General features: G+C 43.3%; 1 protein-coding gene across 2 annotated transcripts in view; it reads right to left on the bottom strand.

Annotated features, from left to right (window-relative positions):
• Positions 1-27,865, bottom strand: part of CNGB3 (cyclic nucleotide gated channel subunit beta 3) — a 249,308-nt gene that overhangs the window by 177,295 nt on the left and 44,148 nt on the right. Inside the window, exon 4 of one of the 2 annotated variants that reach the window (XM_069731576.1) lies at positions 15,276-15,398. The exons of the other annotated variant lie outside the window; for it this stretch is intronic. Within the exon in view, the coding sequence (XP_069587677.1) occupies positions 15,276-15,398 (123 nt within the window). The remainder of the gene's footprint in view (positions 1-15,275; positions 15,399-27,865) is intronic. 2 annotated transcript variants of the gene reach the window in all.

Raw genomic sequence — 27,865 nt, forward strand, 5'->3', positions numbered from 1 at the left:
AAATGCAATAACAGGCGATCAAAACATCTTTTCTACACCAAAATGGTATCAATAAAAACCGTCAGCTCGGCGCTAAAAAAATAAGTCCCTTTCCAGCCCCTAATCTTGAAAATGGAGACGCTACAGGTCTCGAAAAAATGTCTCATTTTTATTTTTGCAAACTTTGTATTTTTTTTCATCATTTAAATACAACTGAATATAAACACATTTGGTATCAGTGAAGAAGTAATGGCCAGGAGAATCATAATGACAGGTCAATTTTCACATTTAGTAAACATGGTGAAAGAAAATTGTAGAATTTCACTCTTTTTCTCAATTTCACCAAACTTTGAATTTTTTCCTGTTTTCCAGTACACAATATGGTAAAATCAATGTTGTTTTTCAAAAGTACAACTCGACCTGCAAAAAACAAGCCCTCAGATGGCCATATTGACAAAAAATAAAAGAGTTATAGCTCTGTGAAGACAGGGAGCAAAAAACAGAAACGCAAAAATGGAAAACCCCATGGTCGTGAAGGGGCTATTTCTTGGGACTTTTGCTGCTGTTAGGGTTGAAAAGATGGAGTGCTCACCAGGACTTGGAGATGACTCTTTGGAGCTGTCATATGAAACCAGATAAGGGGAAAGAACTGGAGGTTTTGGGGCTGAACGCTGCGCTTGTTTGAGTGACAGCTCAGTCACTGCTTTACCTGTAGTCATGTGCGACGCTCTCGGCAGCTTGTTACTTGAACTGGATACAGTCCGGTGGTTCCTGGGAGCTTGAGTCTTCTTTATTTCTTCATCTCCAAGGTGATGTCTTCAGGGTCCAGGTTAGTGGAGGAAGCTGAAGTTTTCAATGTTGATGGTGGCGCTTGTTTCGGCAGAGTCATTGCGGTGCCGCGCTCAGCTCTCAGTAGCTTGTTGTTTTGGCTGGAATCTTGTTTTTTTTCCTTAGAAAATGTTCCTGGCATGGTCCAAAAGGTCCTCAGGGTCCAAAAGAGATATCCGCTTGAAAGAGGCTGAAAGTAGCGTGATTGGAAGATTTGCTGTGGAGCTTAACTGAAGTTCTTCCACCTCGGTCCTCTAGCAAACCACACCAATAACATTTCCATACTTTGGATCATAGCAATTTCCATAATAGTTTTTTAACTTTGCAAGTGAAGGAAAACAAAGCAAGGCCTATGAGGACACACTAAAAGGCTGGAATCACACTAGTATGTGGCATCCGAACCGAGAGCATCAGGTACAATATGCTAATGACACTCAGCTCCTGCTCTGCTAAGAGCGTGAGCCGAATGTCAGTGCTCTGTACAGCACAGGTACAGAGGAGACAGAGAAAGTAATTTCTCCATCTCCTCCTTGGCCTGATTCGCCGTATATCAGAAGGCACTGGGATGACATCCAAGTGCAGTCTGATGTGTCACTCGGACCCATAGACTTCTATGTTTGTGAGTGAGCTGAGTCTCGCTGCCAATCGCAGCATTCTGCAATTGTTTTCTCATACCGATGCCGATAATCGCAGATGTGATTGGTCCCATAGAATAACACTGAGCTCAGTGCTATATGATGCTTTATCGCGTAGCACTTGGCCGTGTTAGACAGTAGTGTGACGTCAGCATAAGAGTACCATAACACACATGCACATGTGAAAGCCCTGAGGACATCTGCTAGATCTAAGTATGATTCCATGGTGATTCCAAACCCCACTAAAAGGAGGTACAGTGCTGCAATCATATTTGATTGCAGCACTGAGGGGTGAGCTGCAGGGATTTCTCTGGTCCCAGAACATGTGGCAGCAGCTGGGCAATGGTCACACTGCTGCTCTCTGATGCTGCTGACAGAGGCAGCGTCGCACCTGCAGCATGGCAGTAATGTATGGGCAATGAATCAAGCAATCCGACCTGTTTCAGAGAAGCTTGTAGACATGCGCTCCTTGTCTAGGAAACTATATACTGTAGAAATTGACTGGTAACCTAGGCAACGAGCAGTCAACAATGGAATTAAAACTTCTTCTGTTTTTGAGAGGATTTTTAATTACAGGCTGTCTACTACTAGGTCGACCACTTCTTAAACAAAATGTTTGGCCCTGATAAAATAATAAAGCCTGTACTCACCTCCCGTGCCGGCTCTGTTCCAGTGGTGTTGGCACTCAGGGTCCCGGGGCTGTGATGAGGTGGAATAACACAAGATGCCCAGCGCCCAATCAGCACTGGCGTCACTGTCTCCGCCTTCGAACAAACTGAAGAGGCAGTCCGGACTGCAGCTGATCCCTGGCTTCCTCTTCATGTTCAGTTTGTCTGAAGGCGGAGATGGTCACGCCAGCGCTGATTGGGTGACGGTGTCACGTGTCACAACACCACATCACAGCCCTGGGAGAGCAAGTGCCGACACCGCGGGAATGGCATCGGAACGGGAGGTGAGTGTAACCTTTATTATTTTATCGGGGCCGAACATTTAGTTTAAGAAGTGGTTGTCCTAGTAATGGACAACCCCTTTAAGGTAAATTGCAAAGTGACTGGTTTTCACAAGCATTTTACAATTTTAGCCATTTTAGAATGGCAGTGTAATGTCATACAGAGATTACAGTAGGTTTTGTATGTATCACATCTGTAACACCCTGATATAAGGGAAGATGCTGAATTCTGTAATAATCTACAAACCTATCAATGACCATTATGACCATTAAGGGCTCATGCAGGCGATTGTCTTTCGGACCTAGTGTGATCCGACAAAGCATTGTATTGCACTCATACTAATATTATTCAATGGGGCCATTCACATGCCTGATTTTTTCCTCGGATAGAGACAGTCTGGGTAAAAATTCTCTGCATGCTGGAGTTTGATCCTATATTCGGTTCACACTTAGACATGAAAGTCAATGAGTTCATGGAAAACATTGGACTGCACTTGGATTAACCCTTTATTACCCCATATCTCACCGCTACAGGGGAGTGGGAAGAGAGAGGCTAAGTGCCAGAATAGGCGCATCTTACAGATGAGCCTTTTCTGGGGTGGCTGGGGGCAGATGTTTTTAGCTAGGGGGGGGGGCAATAACCATGGACCCTCTCCAGGCTATTAATATCTGCCCTCAGTCACTGGCTTTCCCACTCTGGCGGAGAAAATTGCACGGGAGCCCACGCCAATTTTTTCCGGGATTTTACCCTCTAATTTAATAACCAGAGCCCCCAAATTTGACACAAAGACACTTCTTACATTAGTAAAGAGGAATATGTAATAAAAGAAGGGATATGAGATGGTTTACTGTATGTAAACCATGTCTCATATCCTGTCGGGTTTGTGAAGGAGATAGGAAAAGCCAACAATTGAATTACCGGCTTTTCTGCTATCTAGCGCTGAATTAAATATATATATACTAGATGGCAGCCCGATTCTAAAGAATCGGGAGTCTAGAATCCATATATACTTTATTTATTCAAATGTAAGAATAATACAATTAATAAATAATAGTAAGAAAGAACAAAAATAATAGGCAGTATATGGAGAAAACACCAAACAAAAGTTCAAAATTGGTGTGAAAATGTCACTGAACCACTTCACAACTAAATATATATAGTTTTGGTAAATGGTATTATCATTTTTTTGACGAAATTCGGCAGGAGCTTGAAGAGCAACGTCACTGGGCCCGCCTCCACGCAGTAGAAACTTGCTGTGAGGTAAAAATTCAAAAATCACACCAAAATGGCGGGCGGAGTGTGTCACAGTACGGCACGTTTCTGATTGGTCGCTCGCAGCAGGCGGCAACCAATCAGACACTGGACACTGTTGACGTCACTTATCTCCGGACATTCGCTCCGGACATTAGCTCCGGACATTAGCTCCGGACATTATCTCCGCACATTAGCTCCGGACATTAGCTCCGGACATTAGCTCCGGACAAAGCCACGGAAGTTGGCACAAATTGCAGGAAGTAGTATTCTAGGCAATTAATCTCCGGACATTAGCTCCGGACATTAGCTCCGGACATTAGCTCCGGACAAAGCCACGGAAGTTGGCACAAATTGCAGGAAGTAGTATTCTAGGCAATTATATATTAGATATATACACATATATATATACATATATATATATGTGTCTCACTGACTATATATATATATACCTATTCTATGTGTACACATTTATTCTACCTATTCTATTCTATTCTGTCAGTGTGATTTTACTGTACACTGCACTAAATTGCCGGCTTTTCTATAGAACACCGGTGCGTATTTCTCGCAAGTCACACGCATGGTCCGTGTGTAATCCATAATTTTCTTGCCCCCATAGATTTTCATTGGCGTATTTTTTGCGCAATATGCTGACAAACGCAGCATGTTGCGATTCTCTACGCCTGTAACATACTGTATATTACGGATGCGAAATATACGGCAGATAGGAGCTGCCCCATAGAGAATCATTGGGCCGTGTGCAATGCATATTTTCTGGACGTATTTTCTGCACTCATACGTCCGTAAAACTCGCTAGTGTGACGCCGGCCTAAAGCGTGCGGGCCGCAGCATCATGGAGCAAAATCCAATCCTGCCAAGTTCCATAGCCAAAATGCCATTGCTCTGTAGCTTTATGTGGATCTTCCTCTAGTACATTGTCTTTAAGATTCATTTAGTCTCCTCCGCTCTGGATAATCGCGACCAATGATATCTTCCATTTGGATACAAATTTCTACTACGTACTCACTAATAATTGTGTGCTATGTACTAAAATTCACTTTCATTCAAGCCCTTAATCATATTTTATATTAAGAAGAAATGAAAAAAAAAATGAGAGAAAATAGCACAAAGAGCGAGGCCAATTATTCCTCTCAAGTGCTAGAAGTCAATTCTGTTCATCGAGATGGTCACGTTACAAAGGAGTTCTCTCTTTTTATTAAATTCTTTGTAAGATGTGGAATGGCGGCTTAGCGCAAGGAATCAGTCAGTCACTACAGGATGAATCCTCTAATCTCCATCCCTTAACTCTCTTAGGAAAAATATCGCTCTATTTTCGGCATATTAAATGCTATTCCAGGTACCAGAATAAATGAGAAAATGATTGAAAAGTTAATTACAAATTTTACACCAGACACATTGAAAGAGAAAAGGGAGCGCGACTAAAGTACCAATTAATTTTTCATTCCAAACACTCTTTCTTTTAATGTCTGATGGACAGCAAATGCATTTCATTGCATCAGCCTCTCGCCTCTTAATTTCCCATGGCCATTCTGCTTTTAAACAATAGCACTAGAATTTATGTTACTCATTTTAATATTTATGGGTAACTGATGTCAGTTGAGTTACTGTATAATTTAGTTAAGCTGGGATATGGTATGTTTGTGTAATTATGATTGATCAGACCACAAAGCATGTATCTATTGTCCAAAATACGGACTATTATAGTATTGCTATAAATATTCCCAAATGAATCTATATGAGTCTGGCGGTACCACTCTAAGTATATTTCTAAAATCCATAACCTCTAGGTAACGATAGTATTGACAAACATGAGGACCATAGTGACGCATGCGAAGAGAATAATAGACAATGTACCAACATGCCTTACCCAGAGGATAGCGTAGGACCACCAGCGGAATCAGAGAGGGAACTAGCCTGTATAGCCCACGTCGCCCCGACGCGCGTTTCAGATCTTGTTTACAGGTCTGAAAAGAAACTACCTGGGGAAAAGGTTAGATTTATCACCAATTATCACGATTGGTTTTCACAGGTGAGGGAGGCCCTTACGAGATCTTGGCCCATTTTACAGGCTGACCCTGTGATCTCTAAATATTTACTGGAGAGACCAGCTATTACCACAAGACGGTCCAGAAACCTTCTAGACATGTTAGTACATAGCCACTATGTTGGTAATAGCAGACCTACTTTCCTGGATCTATATCCAAGAAAAAGAGGGTGTGTCACATGTGGACGTTGTGTGGCGTGTCCAAACGTGGATAAATGCGATACGTTTTTTAATTCTGATAAGTCTAGGACCTTTATAATAAGGAAATCAATTACTTATACTACCCGTTATGTCATCTATTTTGCCACCTGTCCATGCGGACTTATATATATCGGACTGACCACACGCCCTCTTAAGGTCCGAGTGAGGGAACATGTACTAGGTATAAAAGTAGCAGTGGACCACCTTGACACGTCTAATTTAAAAACTATTCCTAGACACTTTTGGCTGTGTCATAATTGCGATGCCACATTGCTCCGGTTCATGGGCATTGATTCCCTTGATACTAATATTCGGGGTGGCAAATTGTCACAAAAACTTGCCCAACTGGAATCCTGTTGGATGTGGACACTGAATACCCTTCATCCTAATGGTCTCAATGAACAGATCAGTTTTGTTCCTTTTCTCTGACGTCTCTGTGTATTTTTTACATCTACCATATGTCTTTTCATACAGTGTTGTTTTTATCAATTTTAACTTTTATATTTTAGGCTACTTGAGAATCCGCCTTGGGGTCCCTTATAATACATTGATGTATCTGCTATAGTATGCGATGTGAAAAGTGGATATCACTATTTGTCCTTTTGGTATATCCCGGACCTTCCAACTTCACCGGCATGGCTGTCATTTTTTCTTCATACGGTTGTCAATCATATTTTTTAATGTCTGTTCTCCTATGTCTGTAATATCCTTAATTGTAAATAATGTAGATGATTGGTGCCATATTATGGTTGTCTCTAATGATACATATATTTGATGAACTCAAAAGAGTACACTAGAACTGTTTTGTTTATTTGATATTGTTGGATCCATTAGGGCTTCATATACCATATAATGTAATATGTTAGAGTATTTTTTACTCCTACATACTTCATCCGCCTAGTACGCATGCACGCTGCACCACTCCGTGTCTCTCGGCCCTTGGCGTCATATGGCGTGGTTATCCCAGGTCACAAGCTTGTCCTGGTTTCGCCCACCGCTGACGCTGACCGACAGGGTTTGGATTGCATGTGCGCATGCGTCGCACACGGGGCGGCTTGAATGTTTATCACCAATACCATACTGGTGATGTTCTAGTGTCTCCAAATTGGGGTATTGGCTATTTATCTTTATGTATTCTTGCGGCCATATTTTGTGCCTTTTTATTACTATGTATTAATCTTCTGCTGACCTGTAGCCATGGTGATGTACTAGTATTTCCGGGTTACACCATCTGAACTTTCGTATCTGGGACTTCGCATATTGTCTCCGCCCATCGCTGACGTTGTTCTGTACTGACGGGCCAGCATTACATTTGCGCATGCGTCATTTATGTTGTAGGATTAGTCCTGCCTAATATTACGACTCTGCATATGTTGGCCTTTCCAGCTTGCAATAGAGTATATATTTATATTGAGTTTTCCACTTTATTCTCTGTTTATATTCTCGCGCATACATTAATAGCATGACATTACTTCCGGGTGACTCCTATTGGTTCCGGGTTCTTTTTAATGCACGCACTTCTTTCCTTTACCATGCCCCCTGATGAAGGCTGTGCTGAAACGCGCGTCGGGGCGACGTGGGCTATACAGGCTAGTTCCCTCTCTGATTCCGCTGGTGGTCCTACGCTATCCTCTGGGTAAGGCATGTTGGTACATTGTCTATTATTCTCTTCGCATGCTTCACTATGGTCTTCATGTTTGTCAATACTATCGTTACCTAGAGGTTATGGATTTTAGAAATATACTTAGAGTGGTACCGCCAGACTCATATAGATTCATTTGGGAATATTTATAGCAATACTATAATAGTCCGTATTTTGGACAATAGATACCTGTTTTGACGTATTACTTGGTATATTATAGCCTGTTTACCCATGTCCCTGTTTTCCTGTTTGCTTTGCACATATGGTTAGTGGGAGTACCCACTGATCCACCTGTTATTTATATTTGTATACAGTAAAGTTTTGTCTATTTTTCAATATTTTTTGGCCTTTTGATCGTTTTGTTCTCTTCTTGTGGTGTATTGTTATATTTGCGATTTGGCCTTGTACTAGTCTGTCACACCTTTGGCATTAATATGTTTATTATTATTATTATCATTAATATCATTGAGACATATGCCATGTAAAATGTTACAAATATGTGTACTGAGACTTATCCACAAAGCATGTATGTAAGCACAAAGTATGAATTTCACGTTAGACTCAAGTATCTAGAATAAAGCACTTACACTTACTTCATTATAAGATGTTGGTTTATTCTATATATGTCGCAGATTCATTTTGGAGCTACTTTAAAGGGAACCTGTCAGCAGGATTGTGCACAGTAACTTACAGACAGTGTAAGGTTGGCGCCGTTATACTGATTAATGATACCTGGGTGATGAAATCTGTCCTGTGGTTCTTGTTTAACCCCTTAGTGACAGAGCCAATTTTTACAATTCGGACCATGGTCACTTTATGTGGTTATAACTCTGGAACGCTTCAACAGATCCCACTGATTCTGAGATTATTTTTTCGTGACATATTGTACTTCATGTTAGTGGTAAAATTTCTTTACTATGACTTGCATTTATTTATGAAAAAACGGAAATATGGCGAAAATTTTGAACATTTTGCGATTTTCAAACTTTGATTTTTTTATGTCCTTAAATCAGAGAGATATGTCTCACACAATACTTAATAAATAACATTTCCCACATGTCTACTTTACATCAGCACAATTTTGGAAACAGCATTTTTTTTGTTAGGAAGTTATGAGGGTTAAAAATTGACCATCGATTTTTCATTTTTACAACAAAGCCCACTGTGGGCCACCCATGTCGGCAAAACTGGAGCACGCAAAAAATGTAATGGCGGCTAGAGTTTGCTGGCCATATGCATGAATGAATTGAAAATGAGAAAAAAATTGTAACTGTTCTGAGTCCCTGAGGGCAGGAGGCCCTAAATGTGTCGGGGATGACCAGCATTAGCCAGGACTGCTGCGAGTTTAAATGTTTTGCGTTTCTCCCTTACAAGTTAGTTTATATACCCCCTCTATGGACTGTGTGCAACTGCCCTATAGACTTTGTTCCATTGTTTTCCATGAATTTTACCCCTGTTTTTCCATGAACATTGCCCCAGGGACTGTGAGCCTGACATGGGGCCAGCACTGTAGAATTTGAAAGGGACCATTGTTCAGAAAAAGGGGGCAGGGGGGGAAACAGATGACCTGAGGATAGTGGCCAACGGGCCTATAAGTTGAAAAGTACTTGGAAACTCTGTGTCGGGGGCCCCAAAGAAGTGAGACTGGGGTCCCCAAAGAAGTGGGACCGGAGTCATGCAGACCCGTGTAGAAAATGGACTAGCCGATGTGTCTGCAGGTTTGAAGAAAATTGGACTGTGCCCTTGTCGGACAGCTGTTTTTTCTATTATTAAAAGAACTCTGACTGTGTGTTCCAGGGTTCCAAAGAAGGTTGACTGGCAGAAAGTTACTAATTGCACATGGATGGAAGGAGCATTACATTTTATGTGGATTTATTGTGAAAGTGTTTTTTTATGCGTTTTAGGTATGCATTGTTGTTTTGCAGGTTTCATTATGGTCGAGGATGATGATGTTTAACGAGGGGAGATATGTAAAGGTGTGACAGAAATTGTCATTTACCTGCTCTTGAAGACAACAAATTGTTTAGTGTGAATACTGACATTCGGTTTTGCATTTTATTGTGAAATGTAAAATGTGTAGAGTGCAATGTAATTGATGTATCTTGTCATAGTACTGATGCTGCTGTGTGGGTGCTGCAAAGTCACGCCTAAGGTAACTCTAGTATATTCAGCTCATAGGTAGTGAAAGTATAGAATATATGTCCAATTAAAGAAAAGTCAGCACTCACTGTACCAAGTGCAGGTCTTTATTCATTATTGGGAATACATGTCAGAGAACGAGATTGATCTGGACGGGGTCGAATGGGGCTCCATACACTGGAAGACAGAGTTGTTGATCTTCATGTGACCTCCATGTGGATTATGGTGGACCGGTGTGGGACTTCCATGTGGATTATGGCAGAATGGTGTGATTTTCTTTTTTTAAATAAATGGGTGAAAGAGGAAAATTGTTGAGGAGTTTTTTTCTGTTTTTTTTTCTGTTTTTACTTACTTGGTTTGAAATGGGGTGTTTGATAAATGCCTCTCCATTACTAACCCATGCGCTTGATGTCAGCGGACATTACACAGCTGATATTAGCCCCACACTCCTATTGCCCTGATTGCCACCGCACCAGGGCAAGCGGAGGCTATACGCATGAATTGGCTTGTCTAATGGATGCACCATTTTTGGGGCAGCTGATGGATTGTCTTTTTAGGCTGGGAAGGGGCCAAAATCCATGGATCTTTCTAACCAATTAATATCAGCCCTCAGCTGTCTGCTTTGCTTTAGCAGGTTATGAAAAATAGGGGGGACCCCACATCATTTTCTTAGGGTCCTCCAATTTTTAATATCCAGCGAAGGCAACACAGACAGCTTGGGCAGAGGCGTAGCTAGAGCTTTTGCTGCCCGGGGCTGTTCCCGAGTTTGGCGCCCCCCCTCCCCCGGCTCAATACACACAAAGGTTACCAAAAATGGTTTTCCTGTTTTGTAGAACTTAAACTGGGCCTAATGGTGTCACCCCCACATGCCAAACCTGTGACTTAATACCACCACACCATGACCAGGCCACATAGTGACCGAATAATACTACATACAAGGGACAAATACCACAACACCATTTCCAGACCACATATTACCACCACATAGTGACTGAATACTACAATACTGATCAGTAATAAAAAAAAAACAAAAAACACAATACTATCACCATAAGTGCCAGTATTCACAGGAGATCTGTACTTAGTATGCAGTGTCTGTGTAGAGGTAATACAGAGATCACTGGTGACATTATACACAGGACCTCTATATAGTATACAGTGTATAGTGTCAGTGTATAGGTAACACTGACTCACCAGTGATGTCTCTAGGTGAAGTCCTTCATCTTTCATCCAGCACAGACCGCCATCATTCCTTCCAGCCAGGACTCGTTTCTGCAGGAAATAACACAGTTATCTCGAGCTCCACTTGCAGAACACATTACTTAATTTTTCACAACTTCTACATTACACCACATGAAGATAAAAAGGCGATATAGTGTCACTCTGCACAGTAACAGGACCGCCCCCCATTTAAAACAGTGTCCTCAAAAAATAAAATAAATACATCACTGCAGTAATAATATCCCTTAATTACCCCCTATGGTAACACTATTCCCCACCCTGGCCCCGTTTATCTCATTCCTGGCTCCAGCCATATGTTCTCGCATCCTGCCCTCATGAGTATCCATTCTCCCCCATATGATCTCCCCATCCTGCCCCACCAGCCTCCATCGTATCCGTCCTGCCCCATGATCCAATCCTGCCCCGTGTCTCCAATCATGCCCCGTATCTACATTCTGCCCATGCCTCAAGTCCTGCCCCCAGTGTGTCCAGCAATCTGCCCCAGTGTGTCCAGCAATCTGCCCCATGGTCTCCAGTATTGCCCCAGTGTGTCCAGCAATCTGCCCCATGGTCTCCAGTATTGCCCCGGTGTGTCCAGCAATCTGCCCCGTGGTCTCCAGTATTGCTCCAGTATGTCCAGAAGTCTGCCCCAGGGTCTCCAGCATTGCCTCAATGTGTCCTGAAATCTGCCCTATGGTCTCCAGTATTCAGTGTGTCCAGCAATCTGCCCCATAGTCTCCTTTATTGCCCCAGTGTGTCCAGCATTCTGCCCCATGTTCTCCAGTATTGCCCCAATGTGTCCAGCATTCTGCCCCATGGTCTCCAGTATTGCCCCAGTGCGTCCAGCAATCTGCCCCATAGTCTCCTGTATTGCCCCAGTGTGTCCAGCATTCTGCCCCATGGTCTCCAGTATTGCCCCAGTGTGTCCAGCAATCTGCCCCATGGTGTCCAGTATTGCCCCAGTGTGTCCAGCATTGCCCCCAGACAGAGTCAGACATAAAGAAAAAAAAAAAAGTAAAATCCTCACCTCTCCCGTTCCTAGCGCAGGTCCGGTGCAGTCAGCGTCTCTCCGGCTCTGCGACGCTCAGGACAGAGAGGCTGAGCGGCGCGCACAGTAGTGACGTCATCGCGCCCTCTGCTCTGAGACGTCGCAGAGTCAGAGGACGCTGCAGCTGCCGCAGGAACCAGGAGAGGTGAGTATTAGGGTGGGGAGCGGGGAGCGGGGAGCGGGGTGCGGGGGGAGCCTGGTCGTGGCGGCGGACGGCGCTGCCCGAAGATTTAAAGGGGCGTCTTTTTTTTTTTTTTCTCTTTCTCCTCCTGCAGCGCCGGACGCCCCCCGCATTGTGCCGCCCGGGGGGGACCGCCCCCCCCGCACCCTCCTTCCTACGCCACTGAGCTTGGGGCTGATATTATTAGGCTGGGAAGCTCCATAGTTATTGTGCCCTTTCCAGCATAAAAAGACTAGCTCACAGCCAATAGAAGCCAATGGGGGCCCTAAATTTTGTACTGTAAAATGGGGTAGTAAGGGGTAGGGAGCTGCAAAAGGAAGCAAAATGGGAGACGAGCAGGACAATTGTCCTGCAAACAAATGGTAATAGGGAAATTACTTAAAATAGCATATAATAAAAAACATTAATCTTGAACCAGGAGGCGGAGGCACAAGTGGAGGAGTGCCTTGTGTGTCTAGTTTAATGTACTTGCTAATAAAACATTGAATGAAAAAAACAATGCCCCCCCCCCCTATTTTTAATAACCAACCAAGTGAAAGTAGACAGCTGCAAGCTGATCTTATTATGCTGGGAAGGGCCCAATAACAATGAAGCTTCCCAGCCCATTAATATCAGCCCCCTACTGTCTGCTTTGTCTTTGCTGGCTATGAGAAATGGGGACCCCCCAAAAATGACTTGGGATCCCCCTGTTTTAATAACCAGCTAAGGCAAAGCAGACAGCTGTGATCTGGTTTTGTTATGCTGTTAAGGGGCCAATATCCCAATATCCCAGGATCGGGAACAGGGGACGGTGATAGAAGCACGGTGAGCACTGTCCTCTTATGGTGATTCATTTGAGGACGGTTATAGAAGATGTGGGACGGCACTGCTGTCACTCACCTGTTATGGACCTGGTGGTTAGGAGCACCCGGAACGACCTGATGGTTAAACTCACACAGGACAAGCTCTGGGAAGTGGGAGCTCTGCTGACCGCAACCCCTAATCTTATCACACAACTAGAAATAGCCATGGAGCGTACCTAACTCTACCTAGACCCCTCTTCACAGCCTAAGAGCTAACTAGCCCTAGAGATAGAAAATAAAGCCTACCTTGCCTCAGAGAAATTCCCCAAAGGAAAAGGCAGCCCCCCACATATATTGACTGTGAGTAAAGATGAAAGTCACAAACACAGAAATGAAACAGGTTTCAGCAAAGGGAGGCCAGACTTACTGAACAGACTGAGGATAGGAAAGGTATCTTTGCAGTCAGCACAAAAAGCTACAAAAAGACCACGCAGAGTGTGCAAAAAGACCTCCGCACCGACTCACGGTGCGGAGGTGCCACTCTGCATCCCAGAGCTTCCAGCTAGCAAAGCAAAATCATGATAGCATGCTGGACAAGGAAACAATGAACAAATAATTAACTAGCAGGGACTTAGCTTCTGCTGGAGTAGACAGGTCACCAGAAAGATCCAAGAGCGAACTGAACCAGTACAAGAACATTGACAGCTGGCATGGAGTAACGATCAGAGTGGAGTTAAATAGAGCAGCCAGCCAAAGACTAAACTAGGTCACATGTGGAAGGAACCTCAGAACCAGCAGCTCCACTCAAAGCCACCAGAGGGAGTCCATGGACAGAACTCGCCAAAGTACCATTCATGACCACAGGAGGGAGTTCGATAACAGAATTCACAACACTCACCCTGCTTCTATCACTGTCACCTGATGATGTCTCATTTCAGGGAAAGAGATTGCTTAAAAACAAAAATAATCATTGGCGATCCCATGCTATACTGCCTGTATACTCTTTTGATTCCTCCCCTGCCCAGGAGCTGTGGTATGATCAGACCATGTCCCTGTACGGTCAGACACAGCCATTACACAGTACATAGCAGGGGGACATTTATAAGATTATCTCAGCACATTAACATTTTATTTAAACACATCCAATTGTGGAACTTATTATATTCTGAGATCTATTAATTAACATTTACTTTATTTGTGGGAAAACCTCTTTAAGGTTAGATATTTATAAAGGGCTCTAAGTATCAGACAACCATCTTTAAAGTAAGTTCTGTATTTTCTCACAATTTTATTTCTAGCTCCAAAACTTTGTGCTGAGAAATGTTATGAATAGTGGCTCAATTCTTCTGCTCCAAATCTAGGTGGAGCTTGTAAGCATACTGTATATACATTTATTATTGAATTCAGTGGAAATGGTGTATGTTTATAGGGAGTACACTCCAACTTTTGGTGGCAGCATGAAACAAAATTATTTAACATAAATAAGATGTGCAGATCTTTTAAAAAATAAAATAAGAAATAAATCCCCACAGAACGGTTTTTCTGTTATAGACTTTAAAAAAGTCTGATTTGATGAAGAATGATTAATAAGAATAACACCAATACGTATAACTGTGTAATGCTCCAAGTTGCTTCAGTTTAACTTTCTTTTTCATAAATTAATGGTACATGAAAATGTAAATATAGTTGCAATATATCTTATCTGAGAAAATACCTGTTTCTTCACTTATCAGCCTCCACTTCTGCCCCTAATGGCGTACTCTAATCATTTACTCTGATTTCACTGCTCAAAATGTCAGTTCAGAGATCAGATTATGATTGTTGCTTATAGAAGTCTATAGAGAGTCGATGGGGAAGAGGAGGAAGGAGCTTGGGGAAGAGAGACACACATAAATATGTTTCAGCTTCTAGTGCTGGATTCAGAGCTGCACTGCTCAGTACTCCATGCTGTTGCTGCTTTTTCTGACTACATAGATACAGGAGAGCAGAAAACCTCATGTTTGTGTGCTGTGTGTATGAAAGACATTATAACAGCTACTCTTTACCCGTCAACTCAGAAACAACTGAAAGTTAGAGCTAAAACCTGTAAAAGGTAACACTTGGAGGAAGTCTTGCATACAAGACAAATAATGGTCAGAAATAGTGTTATTCCTCATGTACACGATTTTTCTGAATTGTTACCTGAAATAACAGTTAAACTTTAACAATCAACAAGAAGAATAGAAATAACCAACATTTATTCTAAAAACCACCAACAGAAAATGCACATTCAACATTCCTGGATACCAGGTATAATAATGTTTTATGTGCTAAATTAGACAATGGCTGACAATCAGATATACAAGCATCTTACCTATGCCTGGATGAGTCACCTATCTTAAGTTTTCTTTGTGTGTGCAATATCCCCTTCATGCAATTAATCACCAGTGGAACCCTGAAGAGAACACCTAGCCGTGATCTAGTGGCCACTGTCCTGCTGAAAAATAAAAAAGTAAGAGATACCTGACATGTGGATAAAGTAGTATTCTCAGATTTTCATATGAAAGAAATGTAAAAGTGCATTGACTATAAAGTAGTTAAATAGTTATTTAGTTAATTGCCATTACTGGCGTTACTCTCTCATAATGAACCAGAACAGCATGGAAGAAGTCAACTTCTTAGTAGAAACACATTTTGAGGATGGAATTTATGGGGTCTGTCAGGTCAGATTGGGGTCTATGGGGTCAGAATAAAATCAGTAATTATGTAAGAGTCTGTGTTTTTTCTTGTTTTAAAGTTACAGTGATCCTCGTTGCTGGCACTGATGAAAAAGTGACTACACTTCTGTCATCTACACTATGGGCAGCATGGTGGCGCAGTGGTTAACACTGCAGCCTTGCAGCGCTGGGGTCCTGGGTTCTAATCCCACTCAGTACAACATCTGCAAAGAGTTTGTATTTTCTCTCCGTGTTTGTGTGGGTTTCCTCCGGGTACTCCGGTTTCCTCCCACATTCCAAAGACATACTGATAGGGATTCTAGATTGTGAGCCCCATCGGGGACAGTGATGATAATGTGTGCAAAACTGTAAAGCGCTGCGGAATATGTAAGCTCTCTATAAAAATAAAGAATATTATTATCTACACTAACTGGTGCACCCACAGCCATCTCAAGCATCCCGATCTGGCCACCACAGTGACATGGTGTAAGACAGAGGCAAGCTTGAACCACGTCTCCTATGTTTTTTCTGTGAGAAATGCAGAGTATTAGTCACTTTTAAGTGCCAGGGCAGAGGGTCACTTTAAAGGGGTTGTCCAGTCTAAATTGACATGTCTGCATTCATTCTATGTGACTCCAGGCTTGTGAATCATCCCATAGTGCGCACTGCTCGATAAATTCCAGATGACAGTTTCAGGAATGGTTGTCACATGATCCCAAGCATGCAGTATGTATACTCCTGGCCAGAACCAGAACTAAACTTTCCGGCGAGCTCAATGAAAGTGTAGTGCATGAGGCTAGAAACAGTCTAGTTGGGTTCTGTCTGGCAGAGTGCATATTGCATATTTGTGGTCATGTGATTGCCATTCCTGGCGCTGACACCCGATAATTGACTACACACTTGTTATGTTAGACCGGTCAACCCTTTTAAGCTCTCCTGAAATGAGTCAGGCTGTGCTGCAATACCAGATACCATTAACCACTGGCGCTCTTTATGGAAAAACTAGACCTTTTTATCTACTCTAATACAAATCTTTTAAAGGAAACCTGTCACCCCCAAAATCAAAGATGAGCTAAGCCCACCGGCATCAGGGGCTTATCTACAGCATTCTGTAATGCTGTAGATAAGCCCCCGATGTATCCTGAAAGATGAGAAAAAGAGGTTATATTATACTCACCCAGGGGCGTTCCCGCTGTAGTCTGGTTCGATTGGCGTCGCGGTCCGGTCCAGGGCCTCCTGTCTTCTTACGATGACGTCCTCTTCTTGTCTTCACGCTGCAGCTCCGGCGAAGGCGTTATTTGTCTGCCTTGTTAAGGGCAGAGCAAAGTACTGCAGTGCGCAGGCGCCGGGAAAGGTCAGAGAGGCCCAGCACCAGCGCACTGCAGTACTTTGCTCTGCCATCAATAGGGCAGACAAAGTACGCCTGTGCCGGAGCCGCAGCGTGAAGACAAGAAGAGGACGTCATCGTAAGAAGATGGGAGGCGCCGAACCGGACCGCAATGCCCATTGGACCGGACCACAGGAGGACCACCCCTGGGTGAGTATAATATAACCTCTTTTTCTCATCTTTCAAGATACATCGGGGGCTTATCTACAGCATTACAGAATGCTGTAGATAAGCCCCTGATGCTGGTGGGCTTAGCTCATCTTCGATTTTGGGGGTGACAGGTTCCCTTTAAAGGTTTGAACAATTCTTTTTTAATGTGCCAAATAGCAGGGAATGTTATAAAATATCCAAAATAAGTATCACGCACCTGTTAAATCCACCCATTGCACCAGCGACGCAGCACTGATGGTCCTCGTTGGTCTTGGACAGCTGTCTTACAACGATAATGTTTTGGCTGTTTGCACATGACCACTGCGGCCAATCACTGGTGTCAACAGTGATTCTATCACAGAAAATGCATAATTGCTGGAGCCAGCGATTGAAATCAGAGGTCATTCGTATGCAGTGAAAAGTTCATAGCTGTACATCTAACACCAGGAGCAGAGGATGACCAGGTGATTTTAAGTTATGTTGTTATTTTCTGACGTAATCCTTTTTAAAGTATTGTCCACTTTATTGCTATTTTCACACATGTTGAGGACATGATTTTGTAGTACCTGTTAATATACAAGTATTACAGGTTCTGCCCTGATCGTCTTCTTTCTGAAGCCATGCCTGCTTATTGGACCAATCTTCCACTAACCACACAGCTCTCAAGTTCTTAAAATACCATCATTGGAGCCTTGTTATCCCATTAGGCACCAACTTAAAAAATTTTTGTATCTTTCTAGATAAAAGTTAATTTGTATTACGATGTTAAATAATGGCAAGTATATATATATACATATATATATATATATATATTGTATATACATGTATGTTTATTCAGTAACGAGCTTGAATAAACTCCACACTTACACACCTTGGCCGCTATCAATGAGGTTATTAATTCTTGGCTAAGGAGTGTTTTGCCATGTTAAATGTAGTTGGGTAAGCAAATCATCGATATCTGCTGCTCACATCTCCCTTTGCAATTTCTGATGAATGATGTCCCTAATGTGCTCGAATGAAAACAAGCCCAGAGATTCTGAAGGCCATGGTAGGACGTTTGCACCACACAGGCTGTTCACAGTAGCAACATGTGGCCTGGCGTTGTAGAGTTTAAAAATAGCTCCTGGGACACTCTGGAGAAATGGCCGTACCACTGGTTCCACTACCAAGTCAATGTAATGCTGAGTTGTTAGTGTAGATGAAATGAAGACTAGAAGGGTTTGAATACCATATATTATGCCTCCCAAATCATAATGACTGGAGTAGGACCAGTGTGATGTTCCCTCATGAAAGCCTCTTCATGGTGTTGCCCATATGGTCTCGTCAGATAATAAGAGCGGTCCTAGTGATCTACCCTGTACTGCAAGTGAAAGTAAATGTCATATGCAAAGCCAAAGGCATCAAACCAGGTCTACACAAACCATCAGAAGGCATTTGGATAATAATGGGTTACGAGCAAGAGGTCTATGCACGAGTGCTCTATTGACCTCATGCTAGCAGACCTGTACATCAGCCGCCTATAGCTTTTCCATGTTGTACAATATTACATCCTTAGAACACATTAATATAGTGAATTAGACATATACTGTACACGTATATTAGATGTCCCTCCTATAGACTGGGAAAAGTCATAATTAGCAACTCCACTAAGTAAAATCATCAAGAACATATACAATGGCGATCCAAAGCTTTTCATTTTTTAAAGTGTCATTACTTCTGTCTGGTTGTTGTGATGACATTTTCCTGGTGATGAATTGAAAGTTCATGAATATGTTATCATACGAGACCTTAATTTTAACCAAAATGCTTTAGAATATAGATATGATCATTTAATTAAAGAAAACTGACTGCCAAAAGTTTTTCATATACTATTTATTATTAGGATTGTTATTAGGATTATTGTCTTGCTGGAATTTCCAGCCCCTGCCTACTTTGGTTTTACCATGTGGCAGCATTACATTCTCCAGTATATCCTTGTACATGATAGCATTCACATTTCCATAAATTCTATGCAGATGGTCAATGGCAGATGCAGAAAAGCAGCCCCAAACCATGACATTGGCTCCGCCATGTTTCACTGTAGGTATTGGGTACCTTACATCATTACCTTTTACAATTGGGGGTTACCGTATATACTCGAGTATATGCCGACCCGAGTATAAGCCGACCCCCCTAATTTTGCCACAAAAAACTGGGAAAACTTATTGACTCGAGTATAAGCCTAGGGTAGGAAATGCAGCAGCTACCGGTGAATTTCAAAAATAAAAATAGATGCTCCATACCGTTCATTATGGCCCCATAAGATGCTCCATATAAATCTGTGCCATATATAATACTGCATATCGTTCATTATTGCCGCATAGATGTGCCATAGAAAGCTCTGCCATATAATGCTCTGCACCGTTCATTATTGCCCCATAGATGTGCCATATAAAGCTGTGCCATATAGTGCGCTGCACCATTCATCATTGCCCCATAGATGTGCCATATAAAGCTGTGCCATATAGTGCTCTGCACCGTTCATTATTGCTCCATAGCTGCCATATAGTGCTCTGCGCCGTTCATTATTGCCCCATAGCTGCCATATAGTGCTCTGCACCGTTCATTATTGCCCCATAGCTGCCATATAGTGCTCTGCGCCGTTCAGTATTGCCCCATAGCTGCCATATAGTGCTCTGCGCCGTTCAGTATTGCCCCATAGCTGCCATATAGTGCTCTGCGCCATTCAGTATTGCCCCATAGCTGTGCCATATAGTGCTCTGCGCGTTCATTATTGCCCCATAGCTGCCATATAGTACTCTGCGCCGTTCATTATTGCCCCATAGCTGTGCCATATAGTGCCCTGCGCCGCTCATTATTGCCCCATAGCTGTTCCATATAGTGCTCTGCACAGTTCATTATTGCCCCATAGCTGCCATATAGTGCTTTGCGCCGTTCAGTATTGCCCCATAGCTGCCATATAGTGCTCTGCGCCGTTCAGTATTGCCCCATAGCTGTGCCATATAGTGCTCTGCACCGTTCAGTATTGCCCCATAGCTGCCATATAGTGCTCTGCGCCGTTCAGTATTGCCCCATAGCTGTGCCATATAGTGCTCTGCTCCGTTCATATTTCCCCATAGATGCTCCACATAAATCTCTGCCATTGCTGCTGCTGCTTAAAAAAAAAAATGCCATACTCACCTCGCTGCTTGCAGCTCCCAGCGTCCGGTCCCGGCGTCTCTCCGCTCTGACTGATCAGGCAGAGGGCGCCGCGCACACTATATGCGTCATCGCGCCCTCTGACCTGGACAGTCAGAACGGAGAGACGCGAAGACAGAGCGGCGCCCGGCGGGTGGAACGGGGACAGGTGAATATGACATACTTACCTGCTCCCGGCGTCCGGCTCCTTCTCCCGGACAGCTGGTCTTTGGTGCCGCAGCCTCTTCCTCTATCAGCGGCCACCGGCACCACTGATTAGAGAAATGAATATGCGGCTCCACCCCTATGGGAGGTGGAGCCGCGTATTTCTCTAATGAGCGGTCCCACGTGACCGCTGACAGGAAGAGCTGCAGCACGGAAGACCGTGTGACAGGCAGGGGGAGCGCCGGGATCGCTGGGACTAGGTAAGTATGCCTCAGCGCCCTCTCCCCCTCACTCGCCGACCCCACCGCTACCGTGCCTCGAGTATAAGCCGAGAGGGGCACTTTCAGCCCAAAATTTTGGCTGAAAATCTCGGCTTATACTCGAGTATATACGGTATATATAATGTTTGTCATCACTACTAAACAGATTAAACTTGGATTCATCCGACCACAACATGTTAGACCAATCTGTCTCTTTCCATTGGCTTTGCTCTTTGGGGCGAACTCAAGCCAGACCTTCCGGTTCTTTGCAGACATGAAAGGCTTCTTGACTGGAACTCAACCATTCAACCATACTGCTCTTAGCCATCACATCAATAACCTTCTTTTTCTTTCTTTATTGTACGTGACACTTGATTCTGAGAGTAGTTGAATTCCATAGCTACCTCTTTTTTGCTTTTGCCTGACTTTACTCTCAGAATAATACGTTTCCTGACATCTGGTGATAAATTTTGCTTTGTCTTTGCCATGTTTTAACCAAAGGGCACACACAAAAAAAATTAGGCAAAATTCGACTATCCATGACAAAATCTGCAAAACATTTGGCCCAGAAAATATAGAAAAGTAACACGTAAAGTGATAAAACAATGTCAAACACAATTTTCATCTTTCTTTATAGCTAGCAACCATTTGCATCAGAATTACTAAAATCAGCCGGAAAATGGCATCACAACAATCAGATAGAAGTAATCACACATTTTTACAAAATGCAAAACTTTTGGTTGCCACTGCACAACAGTCAGGAAGCTAAATAAAAACTATCATTAAATTTACTGCACATACAGTCACCTATTGTGCAAGTTCTCCAACTTAAAATGATGAGAGAGGCCTGTAATTGACATCATATGCAGACCACAACTATGAGAGTCAAAATGAGAACACAACTCCAGAAAATCACCTTGTCTGAATTGGCAAGATTTATTTTGCAAAATATGGTGGAAAATAAGTATTTGGTCACCTAAAAACATGCAAGATTTCTGGATCTCACAGACCTGTAACTTCTTCTTTAAGAGGCTCCTCTGACAGAATGCTGAGTTGCATCCAAAGAACACTATACCTAATGTAAAACATGGGGTGGCAACATCATGCTTTGGGGCTGTTTCTCTGCAAAGGGACCAGGGCGACTAATCCGTGTACATGAAAGAATGAATGGGGCCATGTATCATGAGATTTTGAGTGCAAACCTCCTTCCATCAGCGAGGGCATTGAAGATGAAACGTGGATGAGTATTTCAGCATGATAATGATCCCAAGCACAACACCAGGGCAACAAAGGAGTAGCTTCGTTAGGAGCATATGAAGGTCTTGGAGTGGCCTAGCCAGTCTCCAGATCTCAACTCATAGAAAACCTGTGGAGGGAGTTGAAAGTCCGTGTTGCCCAGTGACAGGCCCAAAACATGACTGCTCTAGAGGAGATCTGCATGGAAGAATGGGCCAACATACCACCACCAGTGTGTGCCAACCTTGTGAAGACTTACAGAAAACGTTTGACCTCTGTCACTGCCAACAAAGGATATATAACATAATATTGAAATGAACTTTTGTTAATGACCAAATACTTATTTTCCACCATATTTTGCAAAATAATTCTTGCTAAATCAGACAAGGTGATATTCTGGATTTGTTTTCTCATTTTGCCTCTTATAGTTATGGTCTACCTATCATGTAAATTCCAGGCCTATCTCATCTTTTTAAGTGGGAGAACTTGCACAATTGGTGGCTGACTAAAGGTACCGTCACACATAGCGACGCTGCAGCGATACCGACAACGATCCGGATCGCTGCAGCGTCGCTGTTTGGTCGCTGGAGAGCTGTCACACAGACAGCTCTCCAGCGACCAACGATCCCGAGGTCCCCGGTAACCAGGGTAAACATCGGGTAACTAAGCGCAGGGCCGCGCTTAGTAACCCGATGTTTACCCTGGTTACCATCCTAAAAAGTAAAAAAACAAACGCTACATACTTACCTTCCGCTGTCTGTCCTCGGCGCTCTGCTTCTCTGGTCTGGCTGTGAGCGCCGGGCAGCCAGAAAGCAGAGCGGTGACGTCACCGCTCTGCTTTCCGGCTGACCGATGCTCACAGCCAGAGCAGGAGGAGAGCAGAGCACAGCGCTGGAGGACAGACAGCGGTAGGTAAGTATGTAGTGTTTGTTTTTTTACATTTAGGATGGTAACCAGGGTAAACATCGGGTTACTAAGCGCGGCCCTGCGCTTAGTTACCCGATGTTTACCCTGGTTACCAGCGAAGACATCGCTGAATCGGTGTCACACACGCCGATTCAGCGATGTCTACGGGGAGTCCAGCGACGAAATAAAGTTCTGGACTTTCTTCCCCGACCAGCGATCTCCCAGCAGGGGCCTGATCGCTGCTGCCTGTCACACTGGACGATATCGCTAGCGAGGACGCTGCAACGTCACGGATCGCTAGCGATATCGTCTAGTGTGACAGTACCTTTAATACTTTTCCCCCCACTGTAATTACATAACAAATAAACATCGATAACAAGACAACAGGCAGATGGGGAAAGTAACAAGGCCTGGGCGAACAGACACACATAAAGGTACCTTCACACTGAACAATTTAACAACGATATCGCTAGCGATCCGTGACGTTGCAGCGTCCTGGATAGCGATATCATTGTGTTTGACATGCAGCAGTGATCTGGATCCTGCTGTGAGATCGTTGGTCGGAGCAGAAAGGCCAGAACTTTATTTCGTCGCTGGATCTCCCACAGACATCGCTGAATCGGCGTGTGTGACGCCGATTCAGCGATGTCTTCACTGGTAACCAGGGTAAGCATTGGGTTACTAAGCGCAGGGCCGCGCTTAGTAACCCGATGTTTACCCTGGTTACCAGTGTAAATGTAAAAAAAACCAAACACTACATACTTACATTCCGGTGTCTGTCCCCCGGCGCTCTGCTTCCCTGCACTGTCAGCGCCGGCCTGCTTATGTTTACCGTGTTGAGTATAGAGGGCATGCTTGAAAAAGGGGAACACTGATAAAAATTAGCAAGTGTGATCTCATGTTGGCTAAACCTGTGCTTCAGCAAGCGCCTATTAGAAGCCCTACACAGCTTCCTTCAGAGACGAACTTTACTTATCCAAACAGACTGTAGATGTCCTTGCATTTTTTATATTTTGAGCCGTTTGTGTAAGATTGGAGAGGATCTTCATTTGCAAAGTGGTGCCGTTAGCTGTGACCCAAACTATCATTGCTACATAAAGACCGCCACTTATAAAATTTAGGTTTAGGGTCCCCAAGCAATGTGACCACATGGCTATCTACTGTGCCACCCTGCTGCCTAATTTCTAAATGAAGAAAACTCTGACTATGGTTCAAGTACATTTTTCCTTAAAGGAATCATTTGCAAACTCAATACAGTTCTGAAGTGCCGCTAAACTGATTTACCTAATATAGGGAGCTAATTTAATTTACAGCATGAGTCCATATCTAAAAGCTGGGAAAATATGATTATGTGGCTAAGTGACTGAGCACATAGCTAAAATCTTTGTGACAAACATATTCACGCTCAGCATCAATTAATATAATCCCCCGAGTCTACTTAGCTCTTACCAAGCTACAAATTAGATACCTAACTCAATTTGCAATATGTTGTAGAAGGGGTCAGTTTACACATTTTTACTCAGTCTATTTCATTTCCATTCTGTCATTATAACAGTTTATTATGCCATCCATTAGGATAATACAACCTGATTACATTGCTATTATCTGAGCAGCGATAACAAAAGATAAATTGAATCAGCAGGTGCACAGGACGTCGACTTATTATGTGCCATTAGTCATTATTTAAGAAATGTACAATGCATAACGAAGTTTAACGCCAACACATACTTACAATGATGAGCATGGTCGGGATTCTACAATGGTTTCGTAAAGGAAAGGAATTAGTAATGATGTGTACTAGGCATGAGTGGATCTGACAAAATTCGAATTTGCATTTTCACCTAGATTTTACTAGGAAATTAGACTTACAGAGAAGTTTTTTCTCAGGGAATTTAATGTCCCTTATTATGCTCTGGGGTGTCTGCAGACCCCATAGCTAAATAATCTTAAGATGTAAAAAACAAGAAAAATATTCATACTCACCTCAAAGATCACTTGTCTGGCAACTCCTGCTGCTTCCTAACGCTTTCCAGTCCTGGCTTGATGTTCAAAGCTTCTGGCTGCAAACAGACCCTCAATTTAACTATGTATGTGTAGTGACCTCTGGGGCCTGTGACTGGAAGTTCTGGCCCGGTGTTCACTCTAGGCTGGGACTTCCATCTATGAGTAGTCGTAGCTAGGGTTGAGCGAAACGGATCGTTCATTTTCAAAAGTCGCCGACTTTTAGCAAAGTCGGGTTTCATGAAACCTGACCCGATCCCTGTGTGGGGTCGGCCATGCAGTACGCGACTTTCGCGCCAAAGTCGCGTTTCGTATGACGCGCTTGGCGCGATTTTTTCAGCCAATGAAGGAGCGTGGGCAGAGTGATGACATAGGTCTTAGGGGCGTGGACGCCTATCGTCATCTTGTCGCTGTAGCGATTTTAAATGTGTAACACCAGCTTCTCTGTTCAGGGACGGAGGAGAGAGAGAGAGAGAGAGAGAGAAAAAAAATAAAATAATTCCCATTGACTTTGCATTGGGTTTCGTGTTTCGGTCGATCCCCGACTTTTCGCCATAATCGGCCGATTTCACTCGACTCTACTTTAGAGATAGTCGGGTTTCGCGAAACCTGACTCGACCCTAAAAAAGTCAAGGTCGCTCAACCCTAGTCGTAGCATGCACAGTGATTTGTTTGTGGCCAGAAGACCCACCCAAGAGTGAGCACTAGTCTGGAGGTGTAACACAATGGAGGTGGGAAGACTGGACAATTGGCAGGAAAAAGCAGGGGAGGCCAGGGAGGTGAGCAGTGAGGTATGATTTGTTAAAACAACTTTAAAGGCCCTCTACTGGGCAACAATTTGCTGTATTTGAGTGGAGCTAATTGCAAAGAATATTTTTTTCAGAAAATGGATTATTGTAAAATTCAAGTACAGTTAAATGCCACTTGAATAAATTTACCCATCTCTAACGGGTACACATCTGAGGAAAGAACTATCTTTCAATCCTCGATAGTATGGTAGGCCCCTAAAAAATTCTATTAATGTCATGGATCCTGCAGCAAAGCCAGGTATGCTTGGGTTAAATCCTAGCTCTACATGTTCTAATTAGATCACCTGGCCCTTCATATAACCAGGCTTGCTGTTCTCTTTAGTCAGTCAGCTCAGGAAAGCTGACCAGACTGGATGTGTCTTGGAGCTAAAGTGAGTGTTCTGTCTCCGCCATCTAATTTGTTACCTCTGATTATCTGTTTGCATAATTTGAAGTTTTCTCAATAACCAGTATACAGCAACTGATATATTCATACCTTTATTTGTCTGTAGTGTATTGGCTCCCTCTAGCTGTCAGAGTCATGTTCACAGTTCTATTTTCTGTTTTTTCTATTTTACATGTCCGATTCTCCTCCTCTTTGCAAAGCATTATGGTAGCTCAGCCTACACCTGCCTCCATTTTCTCTTCACTTCCTTCAGTCTTCTTTTAAGGAAACTGATGAGGGGCAAATACCCCGAAACAGCTGTTTGGCATAGGTGGTCTTCCTTTTAGATACTACCCTTCCCGTGGTTGTTCCTTCCCGGTGAAAGACCTGGCTATTTATTGCTTGCGTTGAGAAACACGTGATGGTGTCTCCGCGGTGTTGGATGTTTTGATCTCCCCGAGGTCATTCTTCCTTATGTTTATAGTGCTTTTACCAGGCACTGCTCCTAATAGCCAGTTTCCTACTCCACACTGATGAGGGGCAAATACCCCGAAACAGCTGTCTGTGGATGGATACCATGTTTGGCATAGGTGGTCTTCCTTTTGGATGCTACCCTTCCCGTGGTTGTTCCTTCCCGGTGAAAGACCTGGCTATTTATTGCTTGCGTTGAGAAACACGTGATGGCGTCTCCGCAGCTTTTCTACATGCATTTGCATATTTCCCATAAGGGATGGGGGCAGTTTTCTGGATCACTGCGTTGAGAAACACGTGATGGTGTCTCCGCGGTGCTGGATGTTTTGATCTCCCCGAGGTCATTCATCCTTATGTTTATAGTGCTTTTACCAGGCACTGCTCCTAATAGCCAGTTTCCTACTCCACACTGATGAGGGGCAAATACCCCGAAACAGCTGTCTGTGGATGGATACCATGTTTGGCATAGGTGGTCTTCCTTTTGGATGCCACCCTTCCCGTGGTTGTTCCTTCCCGGTGAAAGACCTGGCTATTTATTCCTTGCGTTGAGAAACACGTGATGGTGTCTCCGCAGCTTTTCCTCATGCATTTGCATATTTCCCATAAGGGATGGGGGCAGTGTTCTGGATCACTGCGTTGAGAAACACGTGATGGTGTCTCCGCAGCTTTTCTACATGCATTTGCTTTTAAGGAAAGACGCTTTCACTTCTTCCCCCTTGCGATTGCATTGCCGGTACGTCTTTATGCTTTCTGTAGGTATTTCTGCTCTAATATTAGCCTAGCTTAGTCAGTTGTACTCCTAGTTCAGTTACTAGCCTTGTAAATGTTCATGCATAATGTACAACATGTTTAGTATATATTTCTGCTATACCATGCACTGATTGTATGTATATGATTGTCTACAGTTTCACCGCATCAATATACTACTACGTTCAATAAAAGCACAGACTTAACCACGGTCTCCTTATTGGACTCTGGTACAGCGGTTTAGCTGCCTGTATAGGTACATATGAGCCTGCCTCATTTAGTGAGGACAGAACAGTGAGAGACAAGACAGAATCCCTGTCTGAGAGGGGTCAGCACTGACCATGTGCAGAGAGCCGCAAGTATCAGTGGTTGCTATGGACAGTAGCTTTTTTGTTTGACAGAGCTGGCACTAGCCTTAGGTGAGTAGACAGGGTTTGTTATGTTTAGTTAGTGCCTGGACAAGGCTAGGGATTTATGTTTATTAATTTGCTTTAATGCTGTGCAACCTGTGTAAAAACTAAAAACTGCATGTGTTTGGACCAAAACTGCATTGCCTGTATGACTGCTACCTAAG

Source organism: Ranitomeya imitator, chromosome 6, assembly GCF_032444005.1.
Source record: "Ranitomeya imitator isolate aRanImi1 chromosome 6, aRanImi1.pri, whole genome shotgun sequence".
Classification (NCBI taxonomy): Eukaryota; Metazoa; Chordata; class Amphibia; order Anura; family Dendrobatidae; genus Ranitomeya; species Ranitomeya imitator.